Genomic DNA, 17,857 nt, shown 5'->3' on the forward strand with positions numbered 1-17,857 from the left:
AGGTGGGAAACAGACAGGGACAGATGAATGAGCCTCCTGCATCCGTCCAGCTACCATCTCTTCCTCCATTTCCTTCATCATTACCCACCCATTCATTCATCCATCTCTCCTTCAAACCCCTACCATTCCATCTATCAATTCACCCATCGTGGGAGAAGATGGGAGACAGAGACACAGACCCCAGAGAGGCAGAGATGCTTAGATGAGTGTGGAAGGCTGCAGCAGGGAGTTCCAGTGGCTTCCCAGCTTAGGGTTCTGTGAGGGCAGTGGAGCTGGGTCTAGGAGTCTTTCAATGGTTCTGGAAGTCCCTAAGGGACCTGGGGGTCCCTGGGATAACTCTGGGGTCCCTGGGATGATCTGGGACTTTGTAAGAGTCTCAGCATCCACGTAGAACATCTGATGTTCCCAAGATGTGTTTGGGCCCCCAGATTGGGTTTGAACCCCACTCTGGCAGGTCTGAGTACACTGGTTGTGTTTGATTGCCATTAGAATGTAAATTCCAAGGGCAGGACATTTCTGCCTGTTTTGTTTTTGCTTTTATTTGTTGTGTTCCCAGCACCTACAACCACACCTAGCACATAGTAAAGTGCTCGGCATTTTTGTTGTTGTTTAGTGATGGGGTCTTGCTCTGTCGTCCAGGCTAGAGTGCAGTGGTGTGATCCTAGCTCTGCAGCCTTCAACTCCTGGGCTTAAGCAATCCTCCTGCCTCAGCCTCCCAAGTAACTGAGACTACATGTGTGTGCCACCAAGCCAAGCTAATTAAAAAGAAAAAAAAAAATGTGGGGATAGGTTCTCACTATGCTTCCTGGTGGTTTCAAACCCCTGGCCTCAAGCAACCCTCCCTCCTCCTCAGCCTCCCAAAGTGCTCAGATTACAAGCATGAGCCACTGTGCCCATAAATCTTTGCTGAATGAATAAATAAATTGGTGTGTCTGGGGTCCTGGGGATGACTCTGGGTCCCTTTGGACATGTCTGAGCATCCTGAGTTATGTACAAGCATTACTAGAATGTCACTTCACAGGGGCTTGGTGTCTCCAGCCTAGAATACTGCCCAGCACATAGGAGGAACCCAGACCTATTTGTTGAATGGAGGGAGGGAGGGAAGGAGGGAGGGAGGGAGGGAGGGAGGGAGGAAGGAAGGAAGGAAGGAAGGAAGGAAGGAAGGAAGGAAGGAAGGAAGGAAGGAAGGAAGGAAGGAAGTCAGAAACTTCCTGGCTGAGTCTGGGATCGCTCCCATGTTCAGAGTTCTATTTTTTGAGACGACATCTTGCTCTGTTGCCCAGGCTGAAGTGCAGAGGCGCGATCTCGGCTCACTGCAACCTCCGCCTCCCGGGTTCAAGCAAATCTCATGCCTCAGCCTCCCAAGTAGCTGGGACTACAGGTGGACACCACAACCAGCTCATTTTTGTATTTTTAGTAGAGACTCTTGACCTTAGGTCATCTGCCTGCCTTAGCCTCCCAAAGTGCTGGGATTACAGGCGTGAGCCACCATGCCTGGCCATTTTCAGAGTTCCTAAGAGTAACCCTGCCATCCATGTGAATGCGTCTGTGGCCCTAGGTGTGTCTGGATCTTCTGGGATGGGTTTGAGATCTCCATGGGATTCTTAGTCTCCCCAGGTATGCCCAAGAGACTCTAGAGTGCATCCGAGCCTCCCTGAGCCATATCCAGGTATCCTAGGGTGTACTTGGGGCCCCCTGGGGTGTGGGTCTGGCTCCCTGAGATGGGTGTGGGGCCCTGGGGAACAGCTCTGGGCCCCTGGGGTATTGTCTGGGGTCCCTTAGGGTGGGCCTGCAGTCCACTGGGATGGCCTAGAGGCTCCTGAGTTGAGTCTGAATCCCCCTGGAGTATGTAATCTGGGGACGTCTGAGCTGAGCCTGAGTCCCCTGAGGTAGGTCTGGAGATTCCCGGGGTGTTGCCTGGAATCCCAGGGTTGTGTTGAGGAGGGGCACTGAGTCGGACCCAGACCCCAGAGGGCTTGCAACACCTGCCCACCCCTGCATAGCTGGGCTGGCCCTGACCGGTTCTCCTCAGGGACGTGCAGCGCCATCATGGTCAGCGGCTCCCGGCACTGCACGGCCCAGCCCAGCCGCTCGCCGGCGCGCCTCGTCTCCACCTGCAGGAAGTGGTTGGGCATGCGGCTCCAGGACACTGGCATCAGCATCTGCATCTCCAGCCGTGGCGGGCACTGCGGGGCCGGGTTCTTGCGCTCGCTCTGGAACATGGCGGCTGACAACGGCATGATGTTCTGAGCGCAGAGAGACACGCATGGGTCAAGATGGCCAGCCCCCTGTGTCCCACCACACCACTTCCAGGGAGACCTCTTGGATTGCCCCCTCCCTTTCAGTGGCTCTGCCTGCCTCACCTGCCCACACTTCCTGCCTCAGCCTGCCCCCATTAGCGCCCCCATCACTGCACTTGTACCTTCTGCTTCCCCAGCTCAAACTGGATGACGTTCTGGTGGGTGGGCAGGACGAAGACAGCAGGAAATAGCTTTGTGTTGGGTTCCACCTGGCAGGGGAGAAGAGGACGAGGTGAGGAAACGGGTGGGCTGAAGGGAGGGTTGGCTCTGGACCTCAAACTCTGGGGCCTATTGGCAGGTCCTCATCTGAGCGTTAGAGGCTCCAAAATGGCTCAGAGGTCACCCTTAAACTGTTCCACCTCCGATCCAGCCAGGCCAACCTCCTCCAACTCTCCCAGGGCAACCTGTCATCTGTCTCTGCACACATCACACCCCACACTGGAAATGCCTTTCCCATTTCTCTCCCAAGCATACTCATTCTTCAAAACCCAGAGAGTGCGGTGGCTCACACATGTAATCCTAGAATTTTGGGAGGCTGAAGTGGGAGGGTCACTTGAGCCTAAGAGTTCAAGAGCAGCCTGGACAACATAGTGAGACCCCATCTCTACAAAAAAATAAAAAATTAGCCAGGCGTGGTGGTCCATATCTGTAGTTGCAGCTGCTCAGGAGGCTAAGATGAATCACTTGAGCCTGGGAGGTCGAGGCTGGAGTAAGCCATGATTGCACCACTGCACTTCAGCCTGGGTGACAGAATAAGACCCTATCTCAAACCAAAAATTAAAACAAAGAATTCCAGGAAGTGTCCTCAGACTGTCTTGCCCCGCTCCCATCTTTCCAGTGGAGCCCGTCTAGCCAGCTTCCGCCTCCACAAACACCACTGTCTCTGAAGCAGTCTCACCCGCCAAACCCGATCTAATTGCACCCTGGGACCCAACTCCCAGTTTACGGGAAATACAGGGGACAAAGGAAAATGTTAAAACGCCACCACAGGAATGCACCACCAGATCCAGGCTATGGGAAACCAGGCCAGCCCTCTCCAGATGTAATATGCACAGGAAGCCCCTGGGATCCTGTCAAAATGCAGATTCTGATTTGGTAGGCATGGGAAGGGGCCTGAGACTCTGCATTTATTTAATTTTAATTTTTTTTTTTTTTTTTTTTTTGAGATGAAGTCTCACTCTGTCACCCAGGCTGGAGTGCAGTGGTGCAATCTTGGCTCGCTGCAACCTCCACCTCCCGTGTTCAAGCGATTCTTCTGTCTCAGCCTCCTAAGTAGCTGGGATTACAGGTGCCCACCACCACGCCAGGCTAATTTTTGTATTTTTAGTAGAGATGGGGTTTCACCATGTTGGCCAGGCTGGTTTCGAACTCCTGACCTCAGTCGATCTGCCTGCCTCGGCCTCCCAAAGTGCTGGGATTACAGGTGTGAGCCACCACGCCTGGCCCATTTTAATTTTTTAAAAGAAGCAGGGTCTTGCTCTGTCACCCAGGCTGCAGTGCAGTGGCATGATCATAGCTCACTACAACCTCTGCCTCCCAGACTCAAGTGATCCTCCTGCCTCAGCCTCCTCCAGAGTAGCTGGCACTGCAGGTGCCTACCACTAGACCCAGCTAAAGATCCTGCAGCTCTGACAAGCTCCCAGATGATGCTGACCCTGCTGGTTGGTCCAGGGACCACACTTTGAGGAGCAAAGCACTACAGTACAAATAGCCTGGTTCCTTCAACAAATGTATTTCTAGGGGGAAAAAAATGAGAAAGAAGAAGTGGAGGGGGAAATCTACATATGAAATGAAACTCAAAGTACACAGCAACCAGCTAAAATATATGACCCTGGGTCGAGTATGGTGGTGCACGCCTGTAATCCCAGCACGGGATTATACGCTGGGATTACATGGGAGGTGGAGGTGGGCAAATTGTTTGAGGTCAGGAGTTCAAGACCGTCCTGGGCAACATGGCAAAACACCGTCTCTACAAAAAACACAAAAATTAGCCAGGTGTCGTGGTGCGTGTCTGTGCTCCCAGCTACTTGGTAGGCTGAGGTGGGAGGATCGTTTGATCCCTGGAGGTTGAGGCTGCAGTGAACCAAGATTACACCACTGTGCACCAGCCTGGGTGACAGAGTGAGACTCTGTCTTAATAAATTAAAATAAATAAATAAAGGTTGAGTATGGTTGGCACCACTGCACACCAGCCTGGGTGACAGGACGAGACTCTGTCTTAATAAATTAAAATAAATAAATAAATAAATAAATAAATAAAATAAATAAAGTTGAGTATGGTTGGCACCACTGTGCACCAGCCTGGGTGACAGAGCGAGACTCTGTCTAATAAATTAAGATAAATAAATAAATAAATAAATAAGGTTGAGAACGCTTGGCACCACTGTGCACCAGAGTGGGTGACAAAGCGAGACTCTGTCTAATAAACTGAGATAAATAAATAAATAAATAAATAAATAAGGTTGAGTAAGGTTGGCACCACTGTGCACCAGCCTGGGTGACAGAGTGAGACTCCGTCTTAATAAATTAAATAATTAAATAAATAAGATTGAGCACGCTGGCTTACACTGTAATCCCAGCACTTTGGGAGGCCAAGGCGGGAGGGTCGCTTGAGCCCAGGAGTTCAAGACCAGACTGGGGAATATAGCCGGACCCTGTCTCTACTAAAAATATAAAAATTAGCCGGGTGTGGTGGCGCACGCCTGTAATCCCACCTACTTAGGAGGCTTGAGCTTAGGAGGTGAGGGTTGCCATGAGCCAAGACCACGCCACTGCACTCCAGATTGGGTGACAGACAGAGTGAGACATTGTCTCAAAAAATAAGAATAAAAATAAATAATAAATAAAATAGAATATATGACCCTATTTAGCTTCTGATTCAAACAAAGAAATGGTAAAAATTTCTTTTTGGGACAGCCAATTTTTGGGACAGCCAAAGAAATCTGAACACAAACTGGATATTTGATGATATTTAGAAACCATTGTTTTTTTTTTTCTTTTAGGTGATAGTGTTATGTGGTTATGCGCTTTAAGATCATCCTTATCTTTTAAAGATACATACTGAAAAGAGAGGAAACTATCTGATGTCTGCAATTTCCTTCAAAATTATCTAGTGGGTGTGGAAAGGAGGTAGATATAAAAAGATGAAACAAGTCAGGCGCAGTGGCTCATACCTGTCATCCCAGCTGAGGCTTGGGAGGCTGAGGCAGGAGGACTGCTTGAGCCCAAGAGTTCGAAACCAGCCTGGGCAACATAGCAAGATCCTGTCTCCACTAAAACTAAAAGAATTAGCTAGGCAGGGTGGTGCACACCTGTAGTCTCAGCTACTCAGGAGGCTGAGGTGGGAGGATCACTGAACCTGGGAGGCAGAGGCTGCAGTGAGCCGAGATTGTGCCACTGCACTCCAGCCTGGGTGACAGAGGGAGACCCTCTCTCAAAAAACAAACAAACAAACACACACAAAAGATGAAACAAGATTGGCTGTGAGTGGGTGACAGTTGAAGCTGTGTGACAGGGGCATGGCAGTTCGTTATACTATTCCATTCTTGCATATGTTTTTAATTCTTCATTTAACATAAAGTTTTAGCTAGGAGCGGTGGCTCACACCTGCAATCCCAGCACTTTGGGAGGCTGAGGCAGAAGGATTGCTTGAGACCAGGAGTTTGAGACCAGCCTGGGCAACATAGTGAGACCCCGTCTCCACCATAAATACAAAAAAAAATTAGCTGGGCGTGGTGGCACGTGCCTGTGTTCCCAGCTGTTCAGGAGGCCGAAGTGGGAGGATTGCTTGAGCCCAGGAAGGTCAAGGCTGCAGTGAGCTATGATCACACCATGACACTCCAGCCTGGGTAACAGAGCAAAGCCCTGTCTCAAAAAATAAAAATAAAAAATAAGCCAGGCACAGTGACTTACGCCTGTAATCCCAGCACTTTGGGAGGCCAAGGTGGGGAGATCGCTTGAGCCCGGGAGTGAGAGACCAGCCTGGGCAATATGGGGAAAACCCACTTCTACAAAAAATACACACACAAAAAAAATTAGCTAGTCAAGGGGGTGCAACCCTATAGTCCCAGCTACTTAGGAGGCTGAGATAGAAGGATTGCTTGAGCCTGGGAAGTTGAGGCCGCAGTCAGCTGTGATCACACCACTGTACTCCAGCCTGGGGGACAGAGTGAGGCTCTGTCTCAAAATAAATAAAATAAAATGCAATAAAATTTCACAGCCAACAATGGATGCCAAAAAATTAAAATAAAGTTGTACAAATCCACCTTAGATAAATTAATGGATAGGTAGCTTAATATGTGATAAGGCCAATATGTGCAAAGTTGATAGCAGATTCCTGGGGGTGGGTACAGGGTGTTATCTATATAGTTCCTTCAATTTTGCTGTATAGTTGAAAATTTTCAGAATAAAATGTTGAAAAGGAAAAGGCCACCTTAGGATTCTGGCCCATCCTAGCATGTTCCCTGGTTGGAGAGAAGTTGGTGACTGGTGTCACCCAGCCCAAGAGGGAATAGAGACCTCTTTGCAAGGTCAAGGCTGGACTCCGGCTGAGTGTGGTGGCTCATGCCTGTAATCCCAGCACTTTGGGAGGCCAAGGTGGGTGGATCACTTGAGGTCAGGAGTTTGAGACCAGCCTGGCCAACATAGCGAAACCTCGTCTCTACTAAAAATATAAAACTTTTTTTATATTTTTATATAAATATAAAATATTTATATAAATATATTTTATATTTATTTGTTTGTGGTGCACTCCTGTAATCCCAGCTACTTTGGAGGCTGAGGCAAGGGAATCCTTCTAACCCAGGAGGCAAAGGTTGCGATAAGCCAGGATCATGCCATTTGCACTCCAGTCTGGGCAACAGAGTGAGATTCTGTATCTCCTCCAGTCTGAACCTTAGCTTCATGGAAGTTTCAACAAGGTGGTCTCCCAGCGACCTCTTGAGGACAGCCTAGGAGCTCTTTTTGTTCCATCTCTCTGAGGTCTGGCCTCAGGGGACATCTGTAAGGGCTGTCCTGGGATGCTGGGACATGAGGATGCTCTCACTAAGTTGCTGTGGTCTGGACTCACCTGGAAAAAGGTGTTGCTCTCTTTGCCATTGGCTGTAAAGGTCATTAAGCCAGTGGCCAAGTCCACCAGGCACCCAATGACAAGATCCGTGTGGCTGATCCGGCCCTGCTGTCCGGGACTCACAAAGTCCCCACCCCATACCATGTAGCAATTGCTGCACTTGAGGCTGCAGGAGACAGAAGCGGTCACTGCACTCCTCATCTGAGTAGCTCTGGACCCTGGACCCCCCCTTCCCCAAGCTCCCGGAAACACACAACCTCAGAGTCCCATCCCCAAATGCCCGCCCCCTGCAGATCTGAGCACTGAAACCCCTCGCCCCAGACACTGAGCTCTTCGGAGCTGGGATTCTTAGCAGCTGGTGCAGTGGGGAGTCAGGCTGGGGGTGGGGGTCTAAAAGGAGGAAAAGGAAAGGAAGCAGGAGGAGAGAGAATGAGATTACGGAGAATGAGAAGGGTGAGATGAAACAGGATGAGAAGGAAAAGGAGAAAATGGAATAGGAGAAATGGAGAAAGAGGAGGAGGAGGAGAAGAAAAATACCAGGGCAGGAAGAGAGGAGAAAAAAGAGAAGGAGGGAAGCTTCCAAGCTGGGTGCCCAGTGCTCCAGAGCATCCTCCTGCTCCAGAAGGTTCCCAGGTCCCACAACGAGGTAGCCACAGAGCTGGTGTCGGGAGCACCCACTGCCTCCTGCCCTCCCCATCCTGCACCACCCACCTCCCCGCAGCCCCAGCACCTGCTGTGGATGTTGCCTTGTTCATCCCCCATGGTCACCGTCACGACCCGGACCTTGCTGAGGTCGAAGCTCATGTCGTGCTGATGGTAGTCAGGAGTGACCCAGCCCACCCACACGCAGCTGGGCTCCTGTCCGGCAAAGACCCTCACGGAGTAATAGTACTGGGGACACAGGAGGGGAACCAGTGGTCAGCCTGGAAGTCTGGGGACTCGGGCTCCCTGGGACTTGAAATTAGTTTCCCTGGACCGTTGGGTCCTCTGGGAGTTTAACAGGAACTTGTTGAATCTGAGACCTCCACCCCATGGTTATGTCTGTTTCTGTGTCAATTTGTACAATTTTTTTTTTTTTTTTGAGACGGAGTCTCGCTCTGTCGCCCAGACTGCAGTGCAGTGGCCGGATCTCAGCTCACTGCAAGCTCTGCCTCCCGGGTTTATGCCATTCTCCCGCCTCAGCCTTCTGAGTAGCTGGGACTACAGGCGCCCGCCACCATGCCCGGCTAGTTTTTTTTTGTATTTTTTTAGTAGAGACGGGGTTTCACCATGTTAGCCAGGATGGTCTCCATCTCCTGACCTCGTGATCCGCCCATCTCGGCCTCCCAAAGTGCTGGGATTACAGGCTTGAGCCACCGCGCTTGGCCAATTTGTACAATTCTATATTTAGGAGTCCCTTGAGAATATTGTGTGACAATACCATGCTTGGGTTCCTCCCAGGTTACAGCAGACTGACAAATAAATAATTGCAGGCCGGGTGCAGTGGCTCACGCCTGTAATACCAGCACTTTGAGAGGCTGAGGCAGGTGGATCACCTGAGGTCACGAGTTTGAGACCAGTCTGACCAATATGGTGAAACCCTATCTCTAATAAAAGTACAAAAATTAGCCGGGCGTGGTGGCGGGCGCCTGTAGTCCCAGCTACTCGGGAGGCTGAGGCAGGAGAATCGCTTGAACCTGGGAGGCAGAGGTTGCAGTGAGCTGAGACTGCGCCACTGCACTCCAGCCTGGGTGACAGAGCGAGACGCCATCTCAAAATAAATAGATACAAAAAATAATCAAATAATTGCTCACAAATAGCACCGACTGTGCTAAGGTCTTTTTTTTCTTTCCTTCTTCTTCTTTTTTTTTTTTTTTTCCTGAGTTGCGATCTCCCTTTGTCACCCAGGCTGGAGTGCAGAGGCACCACCATAGCTCACTGCAGCCTCAAATTCCTGGATTTAAGTGATCCTCTCACCTTGGCCTCCCAACGTTCTGGGACTACGGGTGAGAGCCACAGTGCCAGGCCTGTTCTTCTAAGGTCTTTACACAGATGAACTCACTTCATCCTCCATATCAAGTAGGTATAATTTTTACCCCCATTCTACTGATGGGAAACCATAGCACCTCCATAGGACAGAAGGCACAGAGTGGTGAAATGACTTGCCCAAGTGGCACCCAGGCGGCCCACGATCCTAACCTTGAGGCCAGGGATCCCCAAACCCAGGCTGTGGATTGGTACCAGGATCCAAGCCACCTAGGGTGAACAATCCTTGTAAGAATCTACAGCTGGGAGCGGTAACTCATGCCTATAATCCCAGCACTTTGGGAGTCCGAGGCAGGAGGATCATTTGAGGTTGGGGATTCGAGACCAACCTGGCCAACACGGTGAAACCCCGTTTCTACTAAAAATACAAAAATTAGGCCATGCACGGTGGTTCATGCCTGTAATCCCAGCACTTTGGGAGGCCGAGGCAGACAGATCACGAGGTCAGGAGTTCGAGACCAGCCTGGACAATATGGTAAAACCCCGTTTCTATTAAAAATACAAAAATTAGCCAGGCATGGTGGCGTGTGCCTATAGTCTCGGTTACTCGGGAGGCTGAGGCAGAAGAATCACTTGAAGCCGGGAGGCAGAGGTTGCAGTGAGCCAAGATCGCGCCACCGCACTCCAGCCTGGGCAACAGACTGAGACTCCATTTCAAAAAAACAAAAAAACAAAAATTAGCTGGGCCTGGTGGTAGGAGCCTGTTATCCCAGCTGCTCAGGAGGCTGAGGCAGGAGAATCGTTTGAACCCAGGAGGCAGAGGTTGCAATGAGCCGAGATCGTGCCACTGCACTCTAGATTGGGCAACAGAGCAAGACTCCAACTTAAAAAAAAAAAAAAAGAAAAAAAGAAAAAAAGAAACAAAACAGAATCTATGCCTGATGATCCAAGATGGAACATTTCATCCTGAAACCATCCCTCCCCACATCCCCACATCCCCACATCCCTGGTCCATGGAAAAACTGTCTTCCATAGAATTGGTTCCTGGTGCCAAAATAGTTGGGGAGCACTGCACTAGGCTGTCTGTCTATGAAATATTTTGGATTTGAGGAATCCCAAAACTATATTAAGACAATTATGAATTTTTGTTCCCAGTAATATATTAGAGTAGGTATTACATTGAAGGTACTGTGTTTATATGGGTGAGCCCAAATGTTGGGGTCCCTAGTCTGTAACGGCTTATGCCCTGGCTTTGGGGATCCCCGGGAGTTATATCAGTGTGCTGTGCACCTCTACTGTACCCCCTGCCATTTGTGGGCCAGTAGCTATATGGACTTACGGGTTCAAAGGATTAAATCCGTGTGTGCCATATTTTGTGAGTTTCTAGTGTATATTGGGGAGTCCCCAGTGTAAGGTGGGCAGTTACTGGGGACTGTCACACTAAACTTGGAAATTCAGGAGTGCCTATGCTATGCGGGGGGACCCCAAAATTGCGGGTTCCTGATCCACACCGTGGTGGTGTTGAGGATGATCTCAGGGTCATCGCGGTTGTCTGCAGGCACCACATCGTGAGGGAGCCGAGGCAGCGTGGGGGTGGCCGGTGGTTGGGTCATCATGGCGACCTTCTTGGCCTTGAATAAGAAGCTGGTGGTGGGAGGACAGGTGCCATAAGAACCAGCTTTCAAGCCCAGCCCTCCCACTGCAACATTCATGCCCCCCACATCCGGCTTGGATACACCCTGCTTCTAATACCCCAGGTATGGCCTCTAGAAGGCTGGCTTCCCACCTACCCCAGCCCACCCCAGCCTAATCCGTTCTGGAAGTGTTGTGCTCTGCACTTGTGGATGCTGAGTTACCCAAATTAAAGGTGCCTTCTGGGAATATGGAGGTCCCCACTGGGGCATATGGGGGTCCCCCTAAGTCAGCATTTCCCACATGCATTTCTCATATGGGTGCTAAATGCACTCGGAAAAGGATAAGTCTTCATTGTGCGGCACTGTTTTGTACACTGCAAGGCACGTGGAACCCCGGGGCCCCCACGGAGCAGCAGCAGCCCCTCCCAAACTGTAATGACCACAAAGACTCCATCATTTCCAAACACCCACCAAGAGACACGATGGGTTTTCAATTCCATTGAAAACCACTGCTATCGTACGTATCACCTGAGGTCAGGAGTTTGAGACCAGCCCGGCCAACATGGTGAAACCGTCTCTACTAAAAATACAAAAATTAGGCAGATGTGGTGGTGCGCGCCTGTAGTCCCAGATACTCAGGAAGCTGGGGCAGGAGAATTGCTTGAACCCAGGAGGCGGAGATTGCAGAGAGCCGAGATCGTGCCATTGAACTCCAGCCTGGACAACAGAGCAAGACTCTGTCTCAAAAAAGAAAAAAAAAAGGAGCCAGGCATGGTGTCTCACGCCTGTAATCCCAGCACTTTGGGAGGCTGAGGTGGGTGGATCACCTGAGGTCAGGAGTTTGAGACCGGCCTGGCCAATATGGCAAAACCCCGTCTCTACTAAAAATACAAAAATTAGCCAGGCATGATGGCGTGTGCCTGTAATTCCAGCTACTCAGGAGGCTGAGGCAGGAGAATCGCTTGAACCCGGGAGGCAGAGATTGCAGGGAGCTGAGATTGCACCATTGCACTCCAGTCTGGCAACAGAGAGAGACTCCATCTCAAAAAACAAAAAAAAAAGCAAAACAGGAAAACCACTGCCATTGTAGGGAAAAAGCAGATTTAGTACCTTCTCAGAGTCTCCCTTTAAGTTAGCTTTTGGGAGGTACATTTGTGACACAGAAAGGATCCCCATTTAGAAGACCACTGGGTGTTCACTGGGATACCTTAGGGTGCAGCAAACTCTCCTAGGGAGATACTGAAGTCCCTTTTAGTGTCCACGGATGATAAGGTCCATTGGGCGAAGCCCTGTGGGGCCCTCCAAGTACTGAAGGATAATAGAGCTCTCCATACAGATAGTAGGGTACCCAATTATATATCCTTGGGGACATTATGGCATCCCGGGAAAAAATGGGGTTCACTGGAGACATGATAGGATTCATCATGTATTCATCAAGAATACAAGGAGTATTTTTACTCCACTTAGCATATATGGGACTACTGTGGGGTACAACGGGGGTTTCTCAGGTTACTGTGGCTGCCTACCTAGGGGGTCCCAAGGCAGCCCCCAATCCCCACTCTGGGCCCCTTCGACTCACCCTCTCTTCTTGTTCTTCTCGGTGGTGGCGTCCTTCTCATTCTCAGCCCTGGCGGGCTGTGCCTCTCCCCCCGCCTGCGGGGTGCTCCCGGGGGCGCCCTCCTTCGCAGTCCCTTCTTTGCCGTTCTCGGCCTCGCCCCAGCCCCCAGCTGAGCGGCGCAGGTTTTCGTAGTCAGGGTCGGGTTCCGCCGCCCGGGCCTCGTCCTCCGCAGGGGGCTGCAGGCCGGGGGGTGCCAGCGGGGTGGCCCCTGCGGTGCAGCGGAAGTGCTGGTGGAACTGGACTGGGAGGCTCAGCCGCAGGAAGAGCATCTCCACCAGGCTGTTCTGGGAGCCCCAGGTGCGGTGGGTCAGACGCAGACAGGGGGGCGTGTCCACAGTGCCGTCCACTCGGGCTACCTGGGGTGGCAGGGAATGGAGCACTGAGCTGGGCAGGTGGGCTGGGCCAGGCCGTTGGTCCCACACCTGGTCACTCACGGAGCCACCATTAGGCCATAGAGCACCCGCGTGGGAATTAGTCAAGGGCGCCCCCTCCTGCAGGCGGATGAAGCTCCCGGCCGGGTACACCGCTGGGCCCTGGGGTGCTTGCAGCCCTCTGCAGCCTTTCTTTGGGTATCGTGTACAGTGGCAGCCCCGGACACACACTGGAATCAATTGGGGTAACTTCCAAAACCTACCTACATCCATCCAACCATCCATTCTGTCATTCTGTAACCAGGCAACTCAACTTCAATGTAATTTTTTTTTTTTTTTTTTTTTTTTTTTAAGACTATCTTGCTCTGTAGCCCAGGCTGGAGTGCAGTAGCAGGATCTCTGCTCACTGCAACCTCCACCCACAGGGTTCAAATGATTCTCTTGTCTCAGCCTCCTGAAAATTTGCCCCAAAACTGTGCATACAAGATTATTTGTTCTCAGACTTCTTTTTTTTTTTTCTTGAGACAGAGTCTCGCTCTGTCACCTAGGCTGGAGTGCAATTGTACGATCTTGGCTCACTGCAACTTCTGCCTCCTGGGTTCAAGCACGAGCCAACACGCCTGGCTAGTTTTTGTATTTTTGGTAGAGACAGGGTTTCACCATGTTGCCTAGGCTGGTCTTGACTTCCTGAGCTCATGTGATCTGCCTGCCTCAGTCTCCCAAAGTGCTAGGATTACAGGCGTGAACCACCACCAGCAGCCAAGTTTCCCCTTTTTAAGCCCTTGCTTTCCCCCACAAATTTGAAGTGGTTGCTTTGGATGGGAATCCGGTCACTTCTCCATGACTAGTTTTGGTGAATAAAGTCATTCTCTTTCTATCAGACCTCAATCTTGTTAACTAGACTCTGTAACTGACGAGCAACTGAACCTGTGTTCAGTTACAATTCCACGAATAGCGGCCGGGCGTAGTGGCTCATGCCTGTAATACCAGCATTTTGGGAGGCTGAGGCAGGCTGATCACCTGAGGTCAGGAGTTTGAGACCCGCCTGGCCAACATGGTGAAACCTCGTCTCTACTAAAAATACAAAAAATTAGCCAGGCATGCTGGCGCGCGCCTATAATTCCAGCTACTAAGGAGACTGAGGCAAAAGAATCACTTGAATCAGGGAGGTGGAAGTTGCGGGGAGCTGAGATCTTGCCACTGGCCTCCAGCCTGGGTGACAGAGTGAGACCCTGTCTCAAAAAACAAAAAACAAAAACAATGGATTCTCAAAAGTCTTCTAGAGACTCGGTAAACAATGAAAGCTGTTCTCTTTTGGGCCGGGCGCCGTGGCTCACACCTGTAATCCCAGCACTTCGGAAGGCTGAGGCGGGTGGATCACGAGGTCAGGAGATCGAGACCATCCTGGCTAACACTGTGAAACCCTGTCTGTACTAAAAAAATACAAAAAATTAGCTGGGCGTGGTGGCGGGCGCCTGTAGTCCCAGCTACTCCGGGAGGCTGAGGCAGAAGAATGGCGTGAACCCGGGAGGCGGAGCTTGCAGTGAGCCGAGATCGCGCCCCTGCACTCCAGCCTGGGCAACAGAGCGAGACTTAGTCTCAAAAAAAAAAAAAAAGACAAAGTTGTTCTCTTTCATGCCCCTCCTCAGGTTAACCTCTCCAAGGACCAGTTGCCAAGATGAACCTAGGCACTCCTTGCCAGCCAATGAATTTGCCCCAAAACTATGCATACAAGATTCTTTGTTCTCAGAATCTTTTTTTTTTTTTCTTGAGACTGAGTTTCGCTCTGTCACCCAGGCTGGAGTGCAATGGTGCAATCTTGGCTCACTGCAACCTCTGCCTCCTGGGTTCAAGCGATTCTCCTGCCTCAGCCTCCTGAGTTACTGGGATTATACACGTCCGGCACCATGCCTGGTTAATTTTTTGTATTTTCAGAAGAGATGGGGTTTCACCATGTTGGCCAGGTCCTGACCTCAGGTGATCCACCCACTTCGGCCTCCCAAAGTGCTGGGATTACAGGCATAAGCCACCGAGCCCCGCCTGTTCTCAGACTCCCTATTTAGGGGTTTCTTTTCTATCCTCTTTCTCCCCTCTGTCTTATAAATCTGGTTTCTGCCTTCACTCTTTTTTCTTAGAGACAGGTCTTGCTCTGTCACCTGGGCTGGAGTGCACTGGTGCAACCACGGTTCACTGCAGCCTCGAAATCCTGAGCTCAAACAATCCTCACACTTCAGCCTCCCAAGTAGCTGGGACCACAGGCACATACCACCATGCCCGGATAATTTTGTTTATTCTGTGTAGAGACAGGGTTTTGCTATGTTGTCCAGGCTGGTCTTGAATTCCAAGGCTCAAGTGATCCTCCCACCTTGGCCTCCCAAAGTGCTGAGATTATAGGCGTGAGCCACCGCATCCAACCAGCCTTTGCTCTTTAGCGACAGTCTACTGACTGATCTCCCTTCTGTGATTTGCATTCAAAGTAACTAACAATGTCTCTGAGTTATTCTTTCATAGTAACCAATTTCCCACCTTAGCATACCACAGATCCGCTCTGCCTGTTCTTGAACTTTCTGTGAATGGAATCCCACAGCCTGTGCTGTCTTGTCTCCAGCTTGTTCTACTCGACATTATGTCTGAGATCCATCCACGTGGCTGTGTGTATTTCCATGTATTCATTCTCACTGCTGTGTAGCATGCTGTGCCTTGGGCTGGGGACATCTGGTAGTGGCAGGTGTCAGGAACTCCGCATCCACTCCACAGTACTGCCCCGTCCCAGCCACCTCTAAGGTCCTTCTGACTGCACTCTCACCTCCTACAATCCACTGCCAATAGGGACCTTTCCAAAACTCAGGCCTCAACTGGACATTCCCATACTTAAAACTCCTTTTGCAGAGTCCTTTTGTTTTGTTTTGTTGAGACAGGGTCTCGCTCTGTCGCCCAGGCTGGAGTGCAGTGACCCAGTCTCAGCTCACTGCAACCTCCACCTCCTGGGGTTTAAAAATTATTTATTAAAAAAAATTGTTTGTGAGATAGGGTCTTGCTCTGTCTCTTAGGCTGGAGTGCAGTGGTGTGAACACAGCTCACTGCAGCCTTTAACTTTTTTTTTTTTTTTTTTTTTGAGATGAAGTTTGGCTCTCCTTGCCCAGGCTGGAGTGCAATGGCACAATCTTGGCTCACTGCAACCTCCGTCTCCCGTGTTCAAGCGAGTCTCCTGCCTTGGCTCCCTAAGTAGCTGGAATTACAGGCATGTGCCACCACATCTGGCTAATTCACTGCAGCCTTGACCTCTTGGAATCAAGCAATTCTCCAGTCTCAGCCTTCTGAGTAGCCGGGGCTAAGTGTGCATACTACACACCTGTCTAATTTTTTTATTTTTTGTAGAGATGGGGTATCCCTTTGCTCTCAGACTTCTTTTTCTCTTCTCTTTTTTTTTTTTCTTCAGACAGTCTCACTCTGTCACCTAGGCTGGAGTGCAATCATGCGATCTTGGCTCACTGCAACTTCTGCCTCCTGGGTTCAAGCACGAGCCAACATGCCTGGCTAATTTTTGTATTTTTGGTAGAGACAGGGTTTCACCATGTTGCCTAGGCTGGTCTCGACCTCCAAAATCGTCCCTATGTTGCCAAGGCTGGTCTTGAACTCCTGGGCTCAAGGGATCCTCCCGCCTCAGCCCCCTTAAGTGCTGGGATTACAGGCATGAGCTACCGTGCCTAGACTTAATTTTTTTTTTTATTTTTAGAGATGGAGTTTTGTTTGTTGCCCAGGCAGGGTTTCCCTTGTTTTATAGGTGAGGCACCTGGACCTCAGGAAGCTATGGTTTGCCAAAGTTGTACCCCAAGTCATACAGCCCGCGAGCCCATTATCCTGACACTTGCTTCCACGTGGTTTGTGTGCTAATGTGGAGGGAAAAGAGAAACTCAAGGAAGAGCACTGTGGAAAGAAGGAGCTTTGGAGGCAGACGAGAAGGCATTGAGAGGGCTCAGTCCTTACCTCATAGTGAGGGTGTTCAAGGGGCACTGGCTCAAACTGGGGCAGGCTTTTGCTGAACCAGGTGGTGACTGGGCGCTGCATGTTGATGGCAAATGGCTCGAAGCCTTCCTGGAGGCCACAGATGGCAAAGAACCGCAGGGAGCTCACGTCCTGGCCCAGGTTCAGGTGACCCACCTGGCCAGGTCCCAAGCTGCAGACGGGCAGGAAGCCTGGTGGGAGGGGATAGATGGGCAGGGGTGAGGGCAGGTGGGCAGGGCAGGGGGAGCCGAGGGGAGGAGGTAAGGCTGGGAGAGCTGGAGGCAGAAGGGCAGTGCAAGGTCGGGAGAGACAGAGGAAAACAAGAAAGGGTACGTGAAGGGGTCTCAGCACTCACCGTCCCCAATCTCAATCTCCCGGAAGGCTGTTTCGGAGCCCGAGTCAGACATGAGGACCTCGCCATTGAGGGTGAAGATAATGGTGTTCTCTGTGAGGTCGATCATACAGCCAACGACATCGCCTGGCTGCCAGGGGCGCCCAAATGGCTCACTACCCAAGTGCCAGCGCTGGCCCTGTGAGGAGGACCACAGAAGACATGGTGTGGGGAGACACACAGAGAAATGGAGAGATAAGGAAGCAGGGAGGGAGAGATACATGAAGACAGACATTCGAAGTGTCAGGTTCAGGGCATGTGGTATGGAAGAGGGGTCACCCCACAGTGTCTCCATCTTTCCTCACATTTGCATCTATGATCACAGGAATTTTTCTCCCCACTAATCTCTGTGTCTCATCCCTTCTGCTTGGGTTCTCTGCTGTTGCCATGGTTGGCATTATGCAGACCACCAAAGTGGTAGTGGGGGGCTGGAAGCAGCAGTAAGTAGACGGATGGAAAGGAAAAATGAACCTATCAGTGTCCCCCATACAGATCCATATGTGCT

General features: G+C 50.8%; 1 protein-coding gene across 1 annotated transcript in view; it reads right to left on the minus strand.

Moving 5' to 3' along the window:
• RYR1 (ryanodine receptor 1) overlaps window positions 1-17,857 on the minus strand; it is a 168,570-nt gene that overhangs the window by 102,789 nt on the left and 47,924 nt on the right. The window contains exons 27-34 of the mRNA XM_073016520.1: window positions 17,317-17,491; window positions 16,944-17,152; window positions 12,547-12,941; window positions 10,845-10,977; window positions 8,099-8,259; window positions 7,369-7,534; window positions 2,423-2,509; window positions 2,020-2,246 (exon numbers count right to left, since the gene is read on the minus strand). Of these exons, the coding sequence (XP_072872621.1) occupies window positions 2,020-2,246; window positions 2,423-2,509; window positions 7,369-7,534; window positions 8,099-8,259; window positions 10,845-10,977; window positions 12,547-12,941; window positions 16,944-17,152; window positions 17,317-17,491 (1,553 nt within the window). The remainder of the gene's footprint in view (window positions 1-2,019; window positions 2,247-2,422; window positions 2,510-7,368; window positions 7,535-8,098; window positions 8,260-10,844; window positions 10,978-12,546; window positions 12,942-16,943; window positions 17,153-17,316; window positions 17,492-17,857) is intronic.

Source organism: Chlorocebus sabaeus, chromosome 6 (genome assembly GCF_047675955.1).
Source record: "Chlorocebus sabaeus isolate Y175 chromosome 6, mChlSab1.0.hap1, whole genome shotgun sequence".
NCBI classification, from domain to species: domain Eukaryota; kingdom Metazoa; phylum Chordata; class Mammalia; order Primates; family Cercopithecidae; genus Chlorocebus; species Chlorocebus sabaeus.